Source organism: Cebus imitator, unplaced genomic scaffold (genome assembly GCF_001604975.1).
Source record: "Cebus imitator isolate Cc_AM_T3 unplaced genomic scaffold, Cebus_imitator-1.0 Scaffold313, whole genome shotgun sequence".
Taxonomy (NCBI): Eukaryota; Metazoa; Chordata; class Mammalia; order Primates; family Cebidae; genus Cebus; species Cebus imitator.
The window spans coordinates 1,723,166-1,745,976 of NW_016107628.1; the positions used below are offsets into that span (position 1 = coordinate 1,723,166).

The 22,811-nt window shown below is 35.8% G+C and overlaps 1 protein-coding gene across 1 annotated transcript; it reads right to left on the reverse strand.

The window, feature by feature from the left end:
• Nucleotides 1-4,798: 4,798 nt before the first annotated feature.
• MNDA (myeloid cell nuclear differentiation antigen) lies at nucleotides 4,799-22,139 on the reverse strand. Its single transcript, XM_017503689.2, has 7 exons — nucleotides 21,889-22,139; nucleotides 11,819-12,103; nucleotides 10,815-10,951; nucleotides 10,134-10,301; nucleotides 8,602-9,018; nucleotides 6,373-6,561; nucleotides 4,799-5,109 (listed from the first exon to the last, which is right to left on the reverse strand). The coding sequence occupies exons 2-7, from the start codon at nucleotides 12,093-12,095 to the stop codon at nucleotides 5,074-5,076; spliced, it is 1,224 nt and encodes a 407-aa protein (XP_017359178.1). The 5' UTR covers nucleotides 12,096-12,103; nucleotides 21,889-22,139; the 3' UTR covers nucleotides 4,799-5,073.
• Between the last annotated feature and the right edge of the window lie 672 nt (nucleotides 22,140-22,811).

The window sequence follows — 22,811 nt, forward strand, 5'->3', positions numbered from 1 at the left end:
AAAAAAAAAGAGGTTTAATTGGCTCACAGTTCTGCAGGGCTAGAGAGGCCTGAGAAAACTTACAATCATGGCAGCAGTGGAAGCAAAGTCATCCTTCTGCACATGGCAGCAGGAGAGAGAGTTGAGAGTTGAATGAAGAAAGAAGACTTTTATAAAACTATCAGATCTTGTGAGAACTCAGTCTCTATCATGAAAATAGCATAGGGGAAACCACCCCTATGATTTAATTACATCCCATTGGGTCCCTCCCACAACACATGGAAGTTATGGTTACTATAATTCAAGATGAAATTTGGGTAGGGACACAGCCAACCCTCTCATTCTACCCTGGCCCCTCCCAAATCTCGTGTCCTCACATTTCAAAACACAGTCATGCCCTTCCAACAGTCCTCTAGAGTCTTACCTCCCTCCAGCATTAACTCAAAAGTCCAAGTCCAAAGTCTCATCTGAGACAAGGCAAGTCTGTTTTGCCTATGAGCCTGTAAAATCAAAAGCAAATTCATTATTTCCTAGATTCAATGATGGCATAGGTATTGGGTAAATCACCCATTTTAAATGGGAGAAATCAGCCAAAACAAAGGACCTACAGGCTCCATGCAAGTCCAAAGTCTAGCAGGGTAGTTATTAAGCCTTAAAGTTCCAAAATGATCTTTGATTCCATGTCTCACATCCAGGTCACGCCAATGCAAGAAGTGGGCTCTCATGGCCTTGGGCAGCTGTGCTTCTGTTACTTTGAAGGATATATCCACACTCCTTTCTGCTCTCATGGTGTTGAGCGTGTTTTTTCCAGGCCCATAGTACAAACTGTCAGTGTATTTACCATTCCAATGTAATCCTATACAGCTTACTATTGCCATTGCAACATCTAAAAACTGTTCCCCTTCATTAAGTCATATTTATGGTATCAAAGCTGACATTTCAGGAAAGGATTCCAAAGAAAGTTTGAAATATGCTTTGTTGCTCCTTCAACCTCTCTGTCAATCACTTCTAGACGCAATGACAGAATCAGAGTCTCTGTAGTGGAGGTAAAAAACCTAAGGCAAACCATAGCAATTGAGACAAGGTATCAGGATGTAAATACCAGCCTAAAATGGATTAGATATTCCATCTGCATTCTAAATAAAAGTGACTATTACACTTGTGTGCACGGTAGGCCAGAGGCCCAGATTGTCCCCTTTTCACTTAGATGGTCTAATCAAGTGGATATGGAGTGCATGATAGCTCTTTTTCAAAATTCCACAACAAATTTTGCCGAGTTCTTTCATTGCTATTCCCTGAAGTTCAACACCCTGTGGGTCAGCTCCCGAAGGCCAAACAGCCTCCATCTCACAAGGTAAAGTTTGCTTTGTGCCTCTCATGATGGGGAGAACTTGGTGTTCCTTGAAAAACTTAACAAGATGCAGTGAAGTCAGGCACTTCCAAGAGCTGGCTCATCAGTCTGCCCTAGCCCAGTGAGTGTTGTTCCCTTCCCTGTGCCCAAGTGTTCTCATTGTTCATCACCCACCTATGAGCGAAAACATGTGGTGTTTGGTTTTCTGTTCTTGTGTCAGTTTGCTGAGAATGATGGTTTCTAGATTCATCCATGTCTCTACAAAGGACATGAACTGGTCATTTTTTTATGGCTGCATAGTATACCATGGTGTATATGTGCCACATTTTCTTTGTCCAGTCTATCATTGACAGGCATTTGGGTTGATTCCACATCTTTGCTATTGTAAACAGTGCCACAATGAACATACGTGTGCATGTGTCTTTATAACAGAACAATTTATAATCCTTTGGGTATATGCCCTGTAATGAGATTGCTGGGTCAAATGGAATTTCTATTTCTAGGTCCTTGAGGAAGTGCCACACTGTCTTCCACAATGGTTGAACTAATTTACACTACCACCAACAGTGTATAAGTGTTCCTATTTCTCCACATCCTCTTCAGCATCTGTTGTCTCCAGATTTTTAAATGATCGCCATTCTAACTGGTGTGAGAAGGAATCTCAATGTGGTTTTGATTTGCAGTTCTCTAATGACCAGTGATGATGAGCATTTTTTCATGTGTGTTGGTTTCATATATATCTCCTTTTGAAAAGTGTCTGTTCATATCCTTTGCCCATTTTTGGATGGGCTTGTTTTTCTCTTGTAAATCTGTTTTAATTCTTTGTAGATTCTGGATATTAGCCCTTTGTCAGATGGGTAGGTTGCAAAGAATTCTTCCCATTCTGTTGGTTGCCGGTTCACTCTAATGATTGTTTCTTTTGCTGTGCAGAAGCTCTTAAGTTTAATTAGATCTCATTTGTCTATTTTGTTGCCGTCACTTTTGGTGTTTTAGTCCTGAAGTTCTTGCCTGTGCCTATGTCCTGAATGGTGTTGCCTAGGTTTTCTTCAAGGGTTTTTTTATGGTGTTAGTTCTTATGTTTAAAGCTTTAATCCATCTGGAGTTAATTTTTGTGTTAAGGTATAAGGAAGGGATCCAGTTTCAGCTTCCTGCATATGGCTAGCCAGCTTTCCCAACACCGTTTATGAAACAGGGAATCCTTTCCCCATTGCTTGTTTTTGTCAGGCTTGTCAAAGATCTGATGGTTGTAGATGTGTGGCATTATTTCCAAGACCTCTGTTCTGTTCCATTGATCTATATCTCTGTTTTGGTACCAGTACCATGCTATTTTGATTACTATAGCCTTGTAGTATAGTTTGAAGTCAGGTAGCATGATGCCTCCAGGTTTGCTCTTTTTGCTTAGGGTTGTCTTGGCTATGCGGGCTCTCTTTTGATTCCATGTGAAGTTTAAAGTGGTTTTTTCCAGTTCTGTGAAGAAGGTCAATGGTAGCTTGATGGGGATAGCATTGAATCTATAAATTACTCTGGGCAGTATGGCCATTTTCACAATATTGATTCTTCCTAACCATGAGCGTGAAATATTTTTCCATCTGTTTGTGTCCTCTCTTATTTTTAAGCTATTTGAGAAATCTCAAAACTGCTTCCACAATGGTTGAACTAATTTACATCCCCACCACCACCCTATAAGTCTTCTTTTTTCTCCTCAGCTTTGCCAGCATCTGTTGTTTTTTGGCCTTTTAGTAATCATCATTCTAATTGGTGTGAGATAGTATCTCACTGCTGTTTTAATTTGCATTTCTCTGATGATTAGTGATGATGAGCAGTTTTTCATGTTTGTTGGCTACTCATGCCTTCTTTTGAGAAATGACTATTCATGTCCTTTGCCCATTTTCTTAATGGAGTTATTTGTTTTTTGCTTGTTATTTTAAGTTCCTTATAGATCCTGGGTGTTAGACCTTTGTCAGATGCATAGTGAAGGAATATTTTCTGCCATTCTGTAGATTCTCTGTTTACTCTGTTGATAGTTTATTTTGCTGCATAGAACTTCTTTAGTTTAATTAGGTCCTACTTGTCATTTTATGTTTTTGTTGCAATTGCTTTTGGGGACTTAACCAAAAATGTTTTTCAAGGTGGATGTTGAGAGGGATATTTATTGGGTTTTATTCTAGGATTTTTGTAGCTTGAGGCCTTACATTTCAATCTTTAAGCCATCTTGAGTTAATTTATATATGGTGAAAGGTAAGCGTCTAGTTTCATTGGTCTGCATATGGCTAGCCAGTTACTAAATTTACTGAATAGGGAGTTCACTTATTGAATAGAGAGTTGTTTCCCTCTTGCTTATTTTTGTCCACCTTGTCAAAGATCAGATGGTTACAAGTGTTCAGCTTTATTTCTGAATTTTCCATTCTCCTCCATTGGTCTATGTGTCTGTTTTTGTGCCAGTATCATGCAGTTTTGATTACTATGGCCTCATAGTATCATTTGATGTTGGATAATATCATGCCTCCAGTTTTGTTCTTTTTGCTTAGGATCGCTTTGGCTATTTGGGTTCTTTATGGGTCCATAAGAATTTTAAAATAGTCATTTTCTAATTCTTTGAAAAATGACATTGGTAGTTTAATAGAAATAGCATTAACTTTGTAAATTGCTTTGGACAGTATAGTCATTTTAACAATATTGATTCTTCCAAATAAACTATTTCTACGATAATTCTATAATAATCAGAAAAGATGCTTGTTATAATTTACTTTTCTGGAATTTGTTAAGACTTGTTTTGTGACACAGCATGTGACATATTCTGGACAATGCTCCATGTGGACTTGAGGCAAATTTGTATTTTGATGCTGTTGTGTGGAATGTTCTGTTTATATCTGTTAGGTCCATTGGTGTATGAATTGTTGATGTCTGCTATTTTCTTATTGAATAACTGCCTGGATAATCTCTTCATTATTGTGAGTACTGAAGTTTCCTACTATTACATTGCTCTATGTTTCTCCCCTCAGATCTGTTCATGTATGTTTTATGCTTTTAGTGCTCTAATTTTGAATACATGTGTATCAACCAATCAGATAAATGGCATATGATGGATATGATAACCCACACCAACTAAGGAGGGGAATGTGTCTTGCATATATTGGTATCTTTATGCAAATTACCAATGTTGTCCCCTTCAGAGAAACCAATTACCCAAATGGGCCCCTTCTAGAGGACATAATTGCATAAAGGAATCCTTTCCTCCAGGTCTACTACTTCCCTAGGCCACCGTGTTTGCTCATTTAAGCATGGGCTACATACATTTAGGCATAGCCTTTATTGGGGTCTTATCCTCTGGATATAGACTCCAGTGTTGATAAGGCCCTGTGTGTCTCTCCCCATCTCCTTAATGTGCTCACAGTGCACAAAGCATTCAGCCTCAAGCAGCTCACTACTGACCTTAAAAGAACAGATACACACTTTGGGAAAATAATGTCCTTCAAAGAAAGATATTGTATTTTTTACCTTATGAATGTCATAAGTGCAAAATGTAATATCTAAAAAAAGTGGAAGCCTATAAGATGAAAATTTTAATCCAGAAAGCAACTTAATCTATAACTTAGATATAAATGCTCTTAATATGCTAGAATATATCTACTAAATCCGTTATTTACAATGTGTTACTGAACATTTACACAATCACAGTTATTAACAATTGTTTTAAGCAGAAGTTGTTTGTTGCATTGCAGCTTGCAGATTTCAATTAATATTCATTGGTCCTTCTTGTTTTTCTTGGTCTTGATGACCTTTGAAGAGAGATAAGAAAGATATAGTAAGACCCTAGATATTGAAATGAAGCTCTGTTTATAGTTCTCCTTTCACCTTCCGTATCTTTTCTTCCCATTGGCTACATTCTCCTCCCCTATGAAAGCTCATTAGTCACAAAGTTATGAAGATCTACCTTCAAAAAACTCATTTTCCTTCCATTAACTAATCCCTATTTGTCTTTTTCCTTCCTAAACAGATTTTTGAAATAAACTTCTGTGGTGTCCTGATTAACCAACTGTCCAATTTTAAAAAAGTTTCGATTTGTAACATTTGCAGTCTGGTGGCATACATATTTTCACATGGATGATTTCGAAGGACCACATGTTTAATTCCTGAATCTCCAACAATAAGCTCTCTTTAGTAAGGATCTGAGGGAACTCCAGCACACTACTTCTAATAGATATCTCTGCCCCATGCCTAATCTCTCTGTAATGCAACTCCATAGATCGTCACTGGAGTATTTTTTGCTAAAATGTCAAAGTGATCAGGCATTCTTCAGTGTAATTTTATTTCAGTTTGTTATGTATTTTCAACAATGAAGTTCCCATTAATTTACTTTTGAAAAAGCCACACTTCTGCTTCTTTTTGTCTATGGGCCTTGGCAGTCCCCACCTCCCCGGCCTTTTTAAAAATATTTTGGTCCCACCATCTTCTGCATCTACTGAATTTCATTTGTACAGAACTCATTATGCAGTGTCACACTTTTGGAATTTTCATGTGTCATTTCCTTTGCCTAAAAGTTATCCCAATGTCTTTACTGTCCTAAAAAAATACTATCGACCATAGATCGGTTTATGATGATGTGCCAGACTGTGACACAATTAATATGTATGTATTGCCTCAATGTTTAAAACATCCTGAAGTGGAGACTTCCATTATTTTAGAGGACCAATGAAACTATTTCCCCAATATCAGCCAACTAGTGCTTGTTAAAATCCAAGATTCAAATCACTTCTGTCTTATTCAAAGCCCTTGCTCTTGAGCCTGATGTTCCCTGCACCTACACACATCTTTAAATCAATTAACACAGTATTATATCCTTTCTATAACCATATGAATGCCTTTACCTTAATATCTTTTTAAAAATCCTCCACTTACAAATGAGTGCATGGGCATTGTTTATGTTCTCCTTCCACCCGCTGGACTGTCTAAGTAGTACATGAAGAATCTGGGGTTTTCCAAAGCCTAAACAAAATGATTTGCCCTTTTAGCAAACTCATTCTCCTCTATCCAGTTCCCACCTTGATGAAACTGTGAATTCCACACATCAGTTTCAGCTTGTAGTCAATTGTTCTCAGTTGAAAGCAGAAGAGTCGAAGCTTATCTCCTTCCTCACACTTGATATTGTGCCATTTTCCATTCCCCACTACATCCATGGTTCCTGTATTATCCTGTATTTCATAGATTGTGTTCTTCTTGTGTACTGTTTTCTGCAAAAGAAGATTAACATCCTGTTTCTGAGAGTATTGTTAGTATCATATACATGAAAAAGAGCCTTATGACAAAGTTAATGCAATACGCATGACAGGAATGACAGGTACAGATCATACATGTGGCTTTGCCTGCCATCTCACAAGGCCTATGTTTTAGTATCTGATTTTTTTTTTTGCTTTTGCTTTTCCTGCTCAAGGTATTTTTCTTCCTGCAATTGTACAACAATAAATATTTTCTTCTTTTTCTCCTGCTACCACCTTCAGATCAGCTGAGAGTTAATGAAGCACCTAGATATAGAGGAATCAAAAATTCCTGTAGAACTTCTTGGCTCCTGGTCCTGTGGAAAAACAAATGTATGCTTTCCACAATTATTCATTCAGTTGATTATGAGGATTTTCACTTTATTATTATTTTGCTTTTTTAAAATTTCAATAGCTGGCCGGGCGCGGTGGCTCAAGCCTGTAATCCCAGCACTTTGGGAGGCCGAGGTGGGTGGATCATGAGGTCAAGAGATCGAGACCATCCTGGTCAACATGGTGAAACCCCGTCTCTACTAAAAATACAAAACATTAGCTGGGCATGGTGGTGCATGCCTGTAATCCCAGCTACTCAGGAGGCTGAGGCAGGAGAATTGCCTGAGCCCAGGAAGCGGAGGTTGCGGTGAGCCGAGATTGCGCCATTGCACTCCAGCCTGGGTAACAAGAGCGAAACTCCATCTCAAAAAAAAAATAAAATAAAATTTCAATAGCTTTTGGGGTACAAATGGTTTTGGGTTACATAGATTAATTATATAATGTCAAATTCTGAGATATTAGTGTACCCATCCACCAAATAGTGTATATTGTACCCAATAAATAGTTTTGTATCCCTCACCACTCTCCCAGCTTCCCCCTTCTGAGTCTTGAAAGTTTGTTATATCTCTGTATGTTTTTATGTTTTTGTATACTTGTAGCTTAGCTCCCACTTATAAGTGAGCACATACAATATTTGGTTTTCCACTCCTGAGTTACTTCAGGTTTTGAGCAATTTTAAAGAAAAAACTTCTATAACACAATCATTTATTCTTTTTCAGCCTTCCTCGTTACTTATTCTTTACCAATATCTTGTCGCCTTTGACCTAGCTCCGTCAATTTATAATGTCTCACACACTGAAGCTATTACTCATCAATTCTGTAATTGCATTTCTAAGCAAGAGCTCTTAAAAAGAGTGTGAGAAAATGTGGAGGTAAATTTAAGGGGCTCTTTAGCAAGACATGTATATAGGGTTATAAAGCAGTCAATCATATAGAATGTGAGTTGAATTCACAGAAATGTGTGATGTTTTAGAGTGGAGAAAGGGATGGAATGCATTATCCTACCTAGCATCTTGAATTTGGACATGAACATATCAATAAAATCCTGTGCCTTTTAAGTAACCTTTTTTTTTTTGGTAAATAATAGGATGAAATTGCCTTATCCTTTAAGTATCAAGGAATTCAATATTTCTCAGTTGTTTAGTGCTATCTTCATAAATAAGTGAATACATAAGATAGAAGAGCAACAGCATAAATGTTTAGATTATGTGGATAGCTGTTTAACGTATTTGCATTTAAGAGCATACCAGCCGATCCACTTGTTATTCCAAATGTATGTCACCACCAGAATTCAACCTTGGTAGCACAATTCATTATTCAAAATAAGTTTATCAAAATTCAAAGTAAAATTATGAGCGCCCATTGGAACAGAGCTGAAAGAAATGATGTTATTAGCCTGAGCCTATTGATTTAGACCCTGTATTGTCCTAGCTCATTGTGGCTGACAAGAGATCATTATTGCCAATATTTCTTACTAACTCAAAGTCCTTACATTTATTTTGGTGTAAGAAAGTTAATAAGTCACTTAGTCCTATTGCCTATTTTGTGTGACAACTTCATCACTATCTCTAGTCAATATAAATTATTGTGTTCCAGTATTCGGACAGTAAGCAATGTCTGGCAAATTAAGACATTTAGTTCCAAGTAATGGTAGAGAAAATTAAAACAAAATTAAGAGATTACCTTTTTTAACATAAACAACCCATACACTATTGTTCCAGATGCTTGCTTATAAAGGTGATTGATCTTGGGAGTTTTATTTGCTTCTTTGATAATTCTGTTTGGGACCTCAAAATTTTGATCAATTTCAGACACAGATGATGCTTCATTTATTTCCATTATTCCTTTACATTCAAAATAATCAGATATGGTAATGACCTTCTTCTTCATGAATTTCTCTTTCAAGTCGGTATTGAAGACTTTCACTTGAAAAAATTGAGTCTTACTTGCCACTGTAGCATGAAACATTGTGCTTTTCCCTTTTTCTGGGGACTCATATTTAAATGGCTCTGTTGCTTTCAGTACCATCACTGTCAATGGGCCCTTCTGGAGGACATTTCTTCTTGCATCCACCTGACATAGGGCCTGGGTTTTCTGATTCTGTGTTGGGTGGACACAAGAAAATAAACTTAAAACTGAGCAGGAATACAAAGTCACTCTACACTCATGTGAGTGTAAAGTCACTCTACTTGAGTGACTCTGCAGAGCTTTCGACCCAAAAACTTTCACAGATATTTGGAGCTGGGGGCTAGGCTAGACAGGAATTGCTGGACAGAAAGGAAAGGCACATGAGCTGCTGTAGTTTGGCTCATGAAAGTTTAAGGTAGCAGAAAACAGGCTTGGAAATGAGATCACCCTCATTGACTCAGAATAATCTTCCTGAAGCAAGGCATGATCTTCTGCATGAACAACCTAGAGCAGTAGATGATGAAAGCATTGTTGTGAAGAAACTTTAAAGAAAGATTCAAATATAATAACAAATCCAAATATCTCCTCTACTTACTTAAATTACCAAAGACAATCCAAAAAGTGAAAACAACTTGGATAGCGTTAAAAATGAAGGACCATACCCACCACTAGTCTCAAACTTTAAGAAATTCTAATTATCACTACTGTATTCTGCCATTTTGACCGCCCAATTCCTTTGTTTCTTCCCAAGAAATAGTGCTGCTACAAGTGGAAAGACTTGGCTTGGCCTGGCTCAGCATATAAGTAGTCTCAGGCAGAGGATTTCTGGAAGCTATGTTCTCAAGTATGTAGACAGCATTTCACAGTGGCTAGAATGCTAACAACAACAAAAGGAGAAGTTTGTTTATCTCTAATATCCTCTCCCCACAGTGGCCTGGTCTATTTGAGTTGTAGCAGAACACTTCTGAAGAGAACATTGCCCGATCTGTAGTAGGAAGTGTGGGAAGCAAAGACGAGCCATGGGCTTGTATGTACTAGTACTAGGAGTCAAACTGTGTACCTGTATAGACCAGAAATGCTTAGTGGTCTTTCCTGGTGTTTTATACACAGTGATCACCTGTGGGTAATTGGACCTTACTTAGATGTGGCTTCTCACCAATGTGAACAAGTTACCATAATGTAGAAAATAGTTTTCCCACAGGAAATCAGTAACAGAAAGAGTTATGCGTGAGAGTAACAATAGTAAAAGTGGAATGCAGTTACTGGGCTAAAAAGTATTGGAGAAGAGGACCAGGGAGAGTGTGTACCTGAGTAAATGAAGTGTTGGATGGAGCTGATGACGGGGTCTGGGGTGCTGGGGGATGGCCCATAGCTTCAGATGTGCTGGCTCCTGAGGGATGTGAGGGCTGACTCTGCTCCTGGGTCACCTTGTTCCTTTTGACTCCAGTCTTTTCTTTGATAGGAGTTTTTCTTTTCTGAAAGCAGTTTAATTTTCCTGTTAATGGGGTTTAGTATCAAAAGAAGCAGAGCAAATTTTCATTAAATCATAGTAAGTTCTATTTATATTGGATGGGATGTCCTTGGAAAATCCAGGGAATTGCAGCCTCTCACTTGAATATGTGGAGGATAGGTAATATTGGGCGTAGATTGTCGCACTACAAAGGAGATGGGTGATTTCACCACCACCAAGGCGTGACGAGAAGAGCACCACACTTGGAATGTGAAAATCTAGATTTGTATAAGCATGGGCAAGATATGTATCACACATGATTATTATCCCATTTTTATTACGGAGATGTAATATACTTATGTCACAGAAATTTTTTTATTAAATTTTTATGACGCCTAGCTCTTTACCTATTACAAAGATGATCCAGAATTACTCATTTGGTAAATCTAAGCTGGGTTGAGATATTAATGAAGAGCCGCATGCCATAGCAGAGAGTCTTCTGTGGGACTTTGATCCTGCTCCTCTTTCTCAGGCTTACCTGAGCTACAGGAATCTTCTCTCCTCTCTCAGATGTGAGCATGTTTCTTGCGGTGGGTGCAGGTGCTGCAGGACCCACTTTTTCCTGGTTTCCTTTTTTCATTCGAGTTATTTCTTTTGCTTTCATTTTCTTAGCAACTGACAAAAGAAAAGGGACACAATAAGCCTAGACTGACCTAGACTGAAATAGCTTATCCAAGACAGCTGAAGCAGTTTCAATACTACCTGCTGTCAGCTCCTGCATGAGAAGTCAGATGTGCCTGTTACCTCTACTGCATTACCCCAGCCTGGCTGCTAGGAGGCCAACAGGAGCACATAGGCACAGGAGCTGTCTCATTCTCCTCAGTGCTTTCCTCACTCTTCCCCTGTGCAGTGAGAACATGCGTCCTGTCCTGTCAACTCCATGTGCCCCGTCAACCCTTTCTCAGCCTTGTTCTCCTACCATTTCTTTTAAATATCTAAGGCTTTCATGATGCTGACAGTGTAGTCATGTGCTGTTCATGACAGACCTGTTCAAATGACAGAAATATGACTTGAAAGGAGACATGATCTGAATGGTAATGTTACAAAGTGCTAATATTGGCTTTTGAATTTAAAAAAAATGCCAGTGATTTATTAAGTGGAAAAAATCTACACATCTCTTAATAGAACTATTTGCTGTGTCAATTGGTTAAATACAAATATTTCAAATAAACTACATTTTAAAAAGTAGTTGTTTACATTCTCTGACATTTCTAATTTACTGAAAGCCTCAGCTTCTCGTAAATCCCTGTCTTTGGTTTTTTATCCCTACCCCAAACACATTTTTCTAAATATATCAGTCTCTTTTATATGAAACAGAATGCTCTAAATTGCCAACTGGTCGGTCTCTGAGGTGCCAACATTGCCATGACTGCTGAGTTATAACTTGGGAAAAGGATGTGCCAGCTATGACCAAGGTGGGTTTCTACTCAAGACTGGGGAGACTCAGGGCAGAGTAGCCATATGCAAGGCTTTTCCTATTACCTTTTGACTTCTCTTTTCGAAGCTCGTTAACAAGGTTTTTAAGTGATGGCATATCTCTAGCCAGTTCAATTAGTTTGTCTACACAGGCAACACCTGGGAACTTTTTTACCATCAAATCTAAAATCTCAATTCTGTTGTATTCCTCTTGCATTTTTGAAGTTAGTCCTAAATCACAGGCCAGTAAGGACTTAATTGTTGTAAAATGATAATGATCCATGTTCTCGAATCCTTTCAGCAAAACTATTTTCTTGTATTCATTCACCATTTCTGAAGTCATAGCTTGGCCTGTAAAGTAAAAAGGACACACAACATTACACATCTATGCAGACAATTTTAAAAACTGAGATGTGCTTTTGTGAGTGAGTGGCCAGGTCAAAACGTTGTCCTTGGATGTGTATGAGAAAAAGGAACTAAGTTACTAGATGTGTCACTGTGAACAATGGATCAAGACTTGCTTTGTTAGGAAATTGTGAAGTTCTTCGCTTTTAATGTTGATTGCTGAGTTGGGTCAGAGGTGAATGTGGTGAAATGATGTTTGGAAACAGGTAATTGTTGCGGTGTTTACAGTATGGGTTCTGTGGTGTCAAAGTCCCTGGTTCCTCTTCTGATACTTTACTGGGGCCGGAGCCGACCCCTCAATGCCTGCTTCTTGGTTCCTGACTCTTCCCACACTCACTATCATCGAAATGGCCTAAGTATAAATGGGCTGCAGCTGCTTACCTTATATGAATAACCTTCTGCCACAGCACTACAGTTCTGAGTTGTGGAACAAACTGTAGTCCCTCTTGGCTCTTCTCTAATCAGCTCTCATTAGCATTTTGTCTCCCTGGGACTTAGGACTTGTTCTCTGTGTCCTATGGATTTCTAAAATTGTCATTTTGCTGTACTCCTATCTGCCTTATAGCGTGGAATTGCAGCATTTATTTTTTTGCCCATTTTTTTCCCATTTATTTTATTGCATTTTAGGTTTTGGGGTACATGTGAAGAACATGCAAGATTTTTGCATAGGTACACACATGGCAGTGTGATTTGCTGCCTTCCTCCCCATCACCTACATCTCGCATCTCTCCCCTTGCTATCTCTCCCCAGCTCCCCACCCCCCCATCCCTCCCCCATTTCCCCCCAACTGACCACAGTGTGTAGTGCTCCCCTCCCTGTGTTCTCATTGTTCAACACCCGCCTATGAGTGAGAACATGTGGTGTTTGATCTTCTGCTTTTCTGTGATTATTTATCTCCAGCTAGTCTACTTTTACTAAAAGATTTTTGTCAGACAACCAAGTAGGTTTCTTTATGGATAGAGGAATACAGTAGAACATCTAAGGTCATGAAAAGAGGTGGTTTTGGCTCTTAGTAAAATTGTGGCATAAAAGCAGTGTGTATATGAGAGAATTATTTAAAAAATGCATACACATAAGCCCAGGCAAGACACATGTCCATACAGGCCTCAGAGAATGTTCAGATTTCACACTTAGCTGCAGAGTGAAAGTCCTCCCCTGAATGGTGGCAGTTAAGAACAGCTGAGAGGGAGTTGTTTTTGCAAATGTCCAGTTTTCAACCAAAGGTATTCAAAGAAACAGGTAAACGTGGTCAATTTGAAAGAAAAAAATGAATATCCAAAAACTTTCTCCAAAGGAGCACAGCCCTCAGACTTTCTTGTCAAAGACTAAAACAACATTCTTAAATATAATCAATGAGTTAAAGGAAAATATGTACAGACAACTAAATCAGGAAATAATTCATAAACAAAATGAGAATATAGCATAAAGACAGAAATTACCAGAAAAACATCCCATAAATTCTGAAGCTGAAAAACACATTGACTGCATTGTAAAATTCACTAGGGGAGTTTCTTAGCACATGCCAATAGGCAGAAAAATCAGTGAGGCTGAAGACAGGTCATGTGTAAGTATCAAGGCTGAGGAACAAAATTTTTAAAAACATATGAAGGAAAATGAACAGAACCTAAATGACTTATAGTACATCATCAAGTGGGACAATAAATACATTATGTAAGTCTGAAAAGGTGATGAAAAATAGAAAGGAATAACAAAATTATTTGAGTAAATAAGGACTGAAAACTTTCCAAATTTGAGAAAGGACAAAATGTACAGATACAAGAAACCAAATAAGTTGCAACCATGATAAACTCAAAAAAACTTACACTATGACGCATTATTATCAAATTATCAAAAGTCGAAGACAAAAAGAAAATCATTTAAAAAGCAGCAAGAAGAAGGCAACTCGTTATATACAAGAAATCTTCAATAAGATTATAAGCACATTTGTCAGCAAATTCTTTGTAGACCAGAAGGTACTGGGACAATACATTTTAAGTGTTTAAAGGAAAGTCTGTCCATCAAAAATACTATATCTGGGAAACCTGCCATTCATAAATGAGAAAAATTAAGACATTCCCAGATAAACATAAGCTTAAGGATTTCATTACCACTATATCTGCCCTAAAAGAAATACTAAAGGGATTTCTTCAAGTTGAAACACAAGGATGCTAGACAGTAGCTAAAACTCATACAAAAATAAAAGTTCTCCATGAAAGGTAAATATATACATAAATATAAAAACTTGACTTTTGCTATTTTGATTTGTAATCACTTTTTATTATTTTATAGGATTTAAAACATGAAAGCAAAACAATTTATAAATCAATGTTAATTGGTACATAATATGTAAATGCAATTTGTGACATTAATAACGTAAAATATGTTTTGGGGAGCTGTAAAGGAGTAAATATTTGGCATACGATTGAAACTAAGTTGCTGTCAGTTAAAAATAGATTGCTATAACTTTAGAATGCCATATGCAACCTGATGACAACCACAAAGATATCTGTAGGACATACACAAACAGAATAGAAGAAAATAAAAATGTTTTACAGAAAATATCAACACAAAGAAGGCATTAAGAGAGGCGTGAGAGACAAAACTTATTAAAACATACAGAAGACAAATAGAAAAGGCAACAGTAAGTTCTCAGTTCTTCCTTATCAATAATTAGTTCAAATGTAAGTGGTTTAAACTTACTAATCAAAAAGCATATATTAAAATTACATATGTGTATGTGTGTGTGTATGTGTGTGTATGTATATATATATATATATATATATATATATGACACAATGAATTTAAAAGCAGGGGATCCAACTATATGTTGCATACAAGAGGCTAATTTTAGAGATCTAGGGACAAAGATAGAAAGAATAAAAAATATATTCCATTGAAATATTAAACGAAAGAGAGATGAGTTTGCTATAGTATCAGATAAAATAAAAACAGTCAAAAACTGTTATAAGAGACAAAGAATATTACATAGTGATAAAAGGGCTAATTCATCTAGAAGATATAAAAATAAAAAACATGCACAAAACATCAGAGCTCCTAATATATGAAACAAACATTTACAGAATTGAAGGGAGAAATAGACAACTCTAAAGTAACAGTAAGAGACTTTAATCTTCCGCTTTCAATAATGGATAAAACAACCTGAGAGAGATAAATAAGAAAAAAGAAATATTGACAAACATTATAGACCACTTATAGACCAATTATATTTAACGGATACATCCAAAACAATAAAGCCAACAACAGTAGAATACATGTTTTTCACACGAACATATGGAATATTATCCCAAAATATACCACAAATTAGAACATCAGACAAGTGTTAATAAATGTTAAATGTTTGAAATCAGAGTGTATTTTTCCTCACAATGGAATAAAACTAGAAATCAACAGAGAGAAAACTAGAAAATTCATGAACATGTGAAAATAAACAACACGCTCAATGAAATACATACAAAGAATCACAAGTCAAATTTGAAGCCTTATTTAGAGAAATTATATGAAAACACAATATATCGTTTCATTAAATGCAGAGAAAATGGTGGTGAGGATAATTTATAGATTTAAACAACTACATTTACAAAGAAGAAGAATCTCAAATCAACAATCTGACTTTACATCATACGGAACTTGAAAAAGTAACAAACTAAACCCAAAGCCATCAAAAAGAAAGAAAAAAGAAAAATTAGAGATAAAATCAAAATTAGAAAAATAATAAAGAAAATTAATAAAAACAAGAGTTGGTTCTCAGAAAATATAAATACTGACAGAACTTTAACTAAACTGACATAGATGAAAAAGGAGGCTCAAATAATAAAATTGCAAACTAAAAAGGGAACCTGACAACAGATTTCACAGAAATAAAAAGAATTATAAAAGAATACTTTGAACAATTATATATAAATAAGTGATATAACCTAAATAAAACAGATAAATGGATAAATTCTTAGAAACGTACAACCCACACATTTTGAATCATAAAGAAACAGAAAATCTGAACAGTCATATGACTAGTAAGGAGAGTGAATCAGAAATCAAAAACCTCTCAATAAAGAAAAGTCCAGACTAAATGGTTTTACTGGTAAATTCTACCAAACATTTAAAGAAGAATTAAGACCAAAATTCCTCAAAGTCTTCAAAAAATTGAAAAGAAGTCAAATGGTATTTCTATTTCTAGATCCTTGAGGAATCGTCACACAATCATAGACAATGGTTGAACTAATTTACAATCCCTCCAATAGTGTAAAAGCACTCCTATTTCTTCACATCCTCTCCAGCATCTGTCTCCCGATTTTTTAATGATCGCCATTTTAACTGGCATGAGATGGTATCTCAGTGTGGTTTTGATTTGCATTTCTCTAATGACCAGTGATGATGAGCAGTTTTTCATATGTTTGTTGGCCGCATAAATGTCTTCTTTGAAAAGTGTCTCTTCCCCAAAGGACTATAATTCATTCTACTATAAAGACACATGCACACCTATGTTCATCATGGCACTGCTTACAATAGCAAAGACCTGGAACCAACCCAAATGCCCATCAGTGATAGACTGGATAAAGAAAATGTGGCACCATGCCATACTATGCAGCCATAAAAATAATGAGTTCATGTCCCTTGCAGGGACATGGATGAATCTGGAAACCATTATTCTCAGCAAATGAACACAACAGAAAACCAAACATCACATGTTCTCACTCATAGGTGGGTGTTGAACAATGAGATTGCATGGACACAGGGAGAGGAACATCACACACTGGGTCTGTTGGGGGATGGGGAGCTAGGGAAGGGATAGCAGGGGATGAGGAAATTGGGGAGGGATAACATTGGGAGAAATACCTAATGTACGTAATGGGGGGGATGGAGGCAGCAAGCCACCATGGCATGTGTATACCTAAGTAACAACCCTACAAGATCTGCACATGTACCCCAGAACTTAAAGTATAATTTAAAAAATTGAAAACAAGGGAACACTTCCAAACTCATTGTATGACCCAGCATTACTCTAATAAAAAACCAGACAGAGGCACTAGAATAATAAAATTTACTAAACCATATCCCTTATGCATATCGATGCATTTTTTTTTCAAAATATTAGCAAACATAATTACATAGCACATTACATTTATTTAGACATCATTGCCATTTACAGTTTATTCCTGGTTTGCAATGATGATTTACCATACAACAATCAATTAGAACTCTTAATGGTAAAAGACTGAAAACATTTCTTTTGTCTTTTTGAGACAGAATCTGATGGCCAGGCTGGAGTGCAGTGGCGTGATCTTGGCTCACCGCAACCTCTGCCTCCCATGTTCAAGCAATTCTCCTGCCTCAGCCTTCAAAGTAGCTGGGATTACAGGCGTGTGCCACCATGCCTGGCTAATTTTGTGTTTTTAGTAGAGACAGGGTTTCACCATGTTGGCCAGGCTGGTCTTGAACTCCTGACCTCAGGTGATCCACCAGCCTTGGCTTCCCAAAGTGCTAGGATTTGGTAAGGCGTTAGCCACTGCACCTGGCCACATTTCTCTTATTCCTGAAAGATGAGGAAAAATACAAGGATGCTCATTTGTTCACTTCTAAAAATCAATTAAGATAATATACCACATTATCAAAATGAAAGATGAAAAAACACATGATAATTTCAACTGATGCAAAAAATAAAGCATTTGACAAAAGTAAATAATCTTTTATATTAGAAACACTCAATAAACTAAGAATAGGAGAAAATCACTTCAACATAGTAAAGTCTATATACAAAAACACCATAGTTTACAATATTTCCAATGGTAAGAGACTGAAAACACTTCTCTTGCTCCTGAAAGATCAGGAAAAAGACAAGGATGCTTTTCTTTCCCACTTCTGTTTGAGATAGTACTGAAAGTTTAAACCAAACAAACACACAAAAAGGCAAGAAACAGAAAATATAATATATTTAAATAAGAAAGAGAAAAGGTAAATTATCTGTCTTTACAATTTGGTGATATAATCTTATATGTGAAAAGTCCCAAAGATTCTATGTAAATACTAAGAATTGATAAACAAATCCAGCAAAGTTCCAGAAATCAAAAGCAACACACACAAATCAGTTGTGTTTCTATACACTGCAATGAACAAAAAGGAAATTAAGGAAACATTTTTTCCCATATATAATAGCTTAAAGTAGTAAAATAGGAATAAACTTAATCAAGGAGGTAAATTATACAACATTGTGAAGGAGTTAAAGAGTCATAAATATACATGGGAAGGTATCTGTGTTCAGGTATTAGAAGACTTAATACTGTTAATGTGTCAATACCCAAGGAACTGCATATGCAATAGGATTTGCAATGCAATCTGTAATGCAAAATCCCAGAAGTGTTTTTTACACAAGCACAAAAATTTGTCTTAAAATTAATGTAGAATTTAAACAGACTCTAAATAGTCTTTTTTAATCTTTCAACAGAAGAACATGGAGGTTTCAGACTTCCTGCTTTGAAAACATATAAAAACACAGTAACCCAAACAGTGTGGTACTGGCATCAAGACAGACATAAAGAACAATGGAATATGATAGATAGCATAGAAATAAACCCTGAAAAATATGGTTAAGTGATTTTTGACATGGGTGTTATGTTCGTTTAATCAGTAAAGAACAATCTTCTCAAAAACGCTGTTAGGCAATTAGGATATCTGTATATAGAATAATGAAGTTAGACCTTTACCAACATCATATACAAAACATAACTCAAAGTAGATCAAATGCATAAATGGAGGAACTAAAACTACGTAACTCTCAGAAGAAAACAAACGAGAAAGGCTTCATGACATTGGATTTGGCAATGGATTTCTTGGATATGACACTGATAGCACAGGCAACAACACAACAATAAAAGAGCTAAATTAGACTACAACAAAATTAAAATTTTCTATACATCAAAGACACAACAGAGTGAAAAAGGGAACCTAGAGAATGAAAGAAATATTCATAATTTATATATTTGATGAGTGCTTAACATCCAGAATATACAGCAAACTCCTTCAAATCAACCCCAACAACAACAGAATCCAAATAGTGTGATAAAAATTGATAAAGGACTTGAATATATATTTTTTCATAGGTGCTATACAAATGTCCAATAAGCACGTATAAGTATGCTCAACATCAATAATCTTTATGTAAATGCAAGTCAAAACCAAAAAACCACAATAAGATTTAACAATTAAAAACATACATGCACAAAACATCAGAGCTCCTAGGATGAAGTTTTTTGGTACTGCCAAAAAAATAACAGCAGAAAATAATCAGTGTTGGTGAGGATGAGGAGAAAAGGGAAACCTTGTGCCTCATTGGTAGAAATGTAACATGGTTCAGATGCTATGAAAATAAATGTGATTCTTACTCTTAAAATTAAAAATAAAATTACCATATGATTAAGTAATTTCACTTCTTGATATATTCCCCAAATAAGTGAAAGTGGGATCTCAAATAAATGTATGTACATCTATGTTCATTGCAGCATTAATCACAACAGAAAAATGTGAAAGATATACAAGTGTCTGCCAATGGATGAATGACTAAAAAGAAGTATGATTTATTAGATATTTCATGGTAAATAGATAGAATATTATTTTACCCTAAGAAGAAAGAATATTCTGACACTTGCTACAATACAACATGGGTAAGCTTTGCAAACATGAAATGAAAAAACCTAGTAACAAAAAGCACATAAATATTGTGTGATTAAACATATATGAAGAGTTAGAGTTTTCAAATTATTATAGAGACAGAAGGTAGCATGACGTTTGCCAGGGTCTGGAGGAAAGGGGAATGGTGAAATTGTTGGTTAACGGATTTTGAGTTTTAGTTTTGCAAGATGCAAAAGCCTTCTGGATGTTGGTTGCACAACAATATGAATGTATTTAATACTACTGAACTGTACACTTGAAAATGTTTAAGATGACACATTTTATATTACGTTTCTTAATGCAATTAAGGAAAATAATTATTATATTCAAAGCTTTAGAACTTTGGCAGTGAAAATATCCATACCTACAGCTCTTTGTGAAGAACTACTTATTATGAAAAGAAATCTAAGAAATGGAGGCCAAAAGGGAAGTAAGAGTAAAGAAATACATTAATTAGCGTTCTTACTATCTTAAAAATAAATAAAGCCAGAATCAAAGAGAAGAAAATAGGAAATATATGAACACATTCTTACAATTGGAGTTATATGTTTGGGGCACCAGAAGATATGAGAGTCTGATAAGGGGCTTGTCTTTAAGGAAAATATAGATATTTTAAAAATAAGAAACTTGGCAGGAAAGAAGAAGAAAGCACAGAATAAGTGCTATAAACTGAAACAAAGTAAGATGGCAGAGCCAATATATACCTTTATAGAATGTACATATCTGGACTAAACTCCTCAACTAAGAGGAAAAATTTTCAATTTGTATTAAAAATAAATCCAGTCATATGTTGTTGACAAAATACAAATAAACCATAAGGTCACTTAAGTTTGAGAAACAGCTAGAAAAAGTTGTATTTCAAATTCTAACTTAAAGAAAGACCTTTAGGGAAAAATAGTGAAGCTTAAAATAGGCTTTAGTCAATAAGTATCAGTGCATAGTTTCACTACGTAATGGGAGAGTATGCAACTTGTAAAAAGATATAATATATTAAATTATGTAATATATATAATCTGTTATTACTTTATAAGGCAGCATATAGACATTTTTCCTTCTCTTTAAACACACACATAACATATATACTTGGATATGCATATTCTGTGTAAAAATGTATGGTAGAAATCAAAAGAACTACAATGAGAAATTAACAAAATCACTATTAAAGTTGGAGATTTCACCATCTCTCTCTCTCAGTTACTGAAATAACAAGCTAAAAAAATAGCTTAGATTTAGATTTTTCAAACATAATTAACAAGCTTAATTAAGAAACTTAGTATCTAACTTAAATAGGATTTGGAATCCAACATTATAAACCCTTCTCAAGCACGCATTAAATAATTAGAAAACATTCATCAGGTACTAAGCCATAAAAAAGTCAAAATGTATCCCCAAGTAGGTAATACATAATTGATTCTCCCTGTCTTTTCTTTATACCTTGAAAAAAAAAAGTTATCTGTGACTGAGTAAAGCATACACCATTTGAAAAAGAGAAATACTTCTTCTTAAACTTGTAAAATGAAGCATAAAATAAAACTGATTCAGGAAAAAGTAAAGATTATTTTTGAGTAAACGCTTGTAAAATTGAGAAATTATCTAATGTGTATACATGTCCCTGCTCTCAAATTGAGATAAAATCATATAATAGATATTTATGTCCTGGTTTATTTTTTACTAACTATTACCTCATAATAATTTTCTCACAGGACTGCCTTGTCTTTTAACTTAGGCCCAAACCCAGTCACCAAGTTTCCTACTTATCCTCCAGCCAAGAAAACCAAGTATCTCTTCTAAAGATCAATTTATGTCAATAGACACCTGAGAATTAATTTTAAAAATTTGCTGTAGACAAGATACATTTTTTTTTGGTTCATACTCCAGGTGTGGTAGAATAAAAGATACTATTTTCTACCTAGACAGGTAAAGGATTCAGTTCTCAGTTTTCTGAATATGATTGATACAATTCTTTCATAATTAATTCTCCACTGTAATGGTGTGGTTACCAACTGAGTACCCAGATCGTTCTCTAAAGAACTTCCCAGAAATCTCACCTTAATGGATATTTCTTCCAAAATAGTCTTCAGAAATTCTGGAGTCACTGTCTTGTTTAGGACCGAATCACTGTCTGTCAAGCTTTGGAAAGATTAAACTGCAGACTATTATAATCTTGTAAAGGGCTGAGAAAATGAAAGCTAACAAGGAAAAACAGCACTTGTTAGAGCCACTCAAAATCTTGATTGTAGATGGTCTTCTCACACTGTACTAACTCCTAACTAGAAAGAAGTTATGTAATCATGAAACAATTTTGAGGCCACGCCTGTCAACCTTTGTAGCTTTCTATTTCAGATGTTAGAGAAACTGGACAGTTCCTCTTTGCAAAACGTAATCTCAGTCACAAGGAGAAATGATAGCAAACAGTGCTTCTTTGCTTTTTTGACTTACAAATACTTGCTGAAAGGAGTTTCAAACTCAAAACTTTCTTATAAAGCTAACTTACGTATAGGTCATTAGAAACTGGTAGCCCCTTGAATGAGGATCTTAATGTCAAGTGGGAAAGGCGAAACACCAAGGTTTCTCCCTCCTTTCCCATTCACAGAGTGGCAGAAGCAGGATATCTTGGTAGAGATGTCTGTTGCTACCAGAACTTGACTTCATCTCTTGGTTAGGAGCGGGTCTACTATAAAATTGTTTTTGTTTAAATAGTACCTACATATTCATTTGGTTATTGATAACTGATACACCTGAAGCTTGAGAAAGGCAGAAAGTCACTATGAATATATAAACCCTTACTCAAATAATTTGAAAGAGTTTCATACTAGCTGCTCTCTTGAGTATAACTGAGCTGCCTTAACTTGATTATTAAATTCATCATCATTCATGCTTTCTACATTATTTATGGTAGTCAGTTTATATCATGATTGAAACCTTCAAAGTTCTGGAAGAGCAGTGAACCTCTGGAATGATAGGGGGCCTG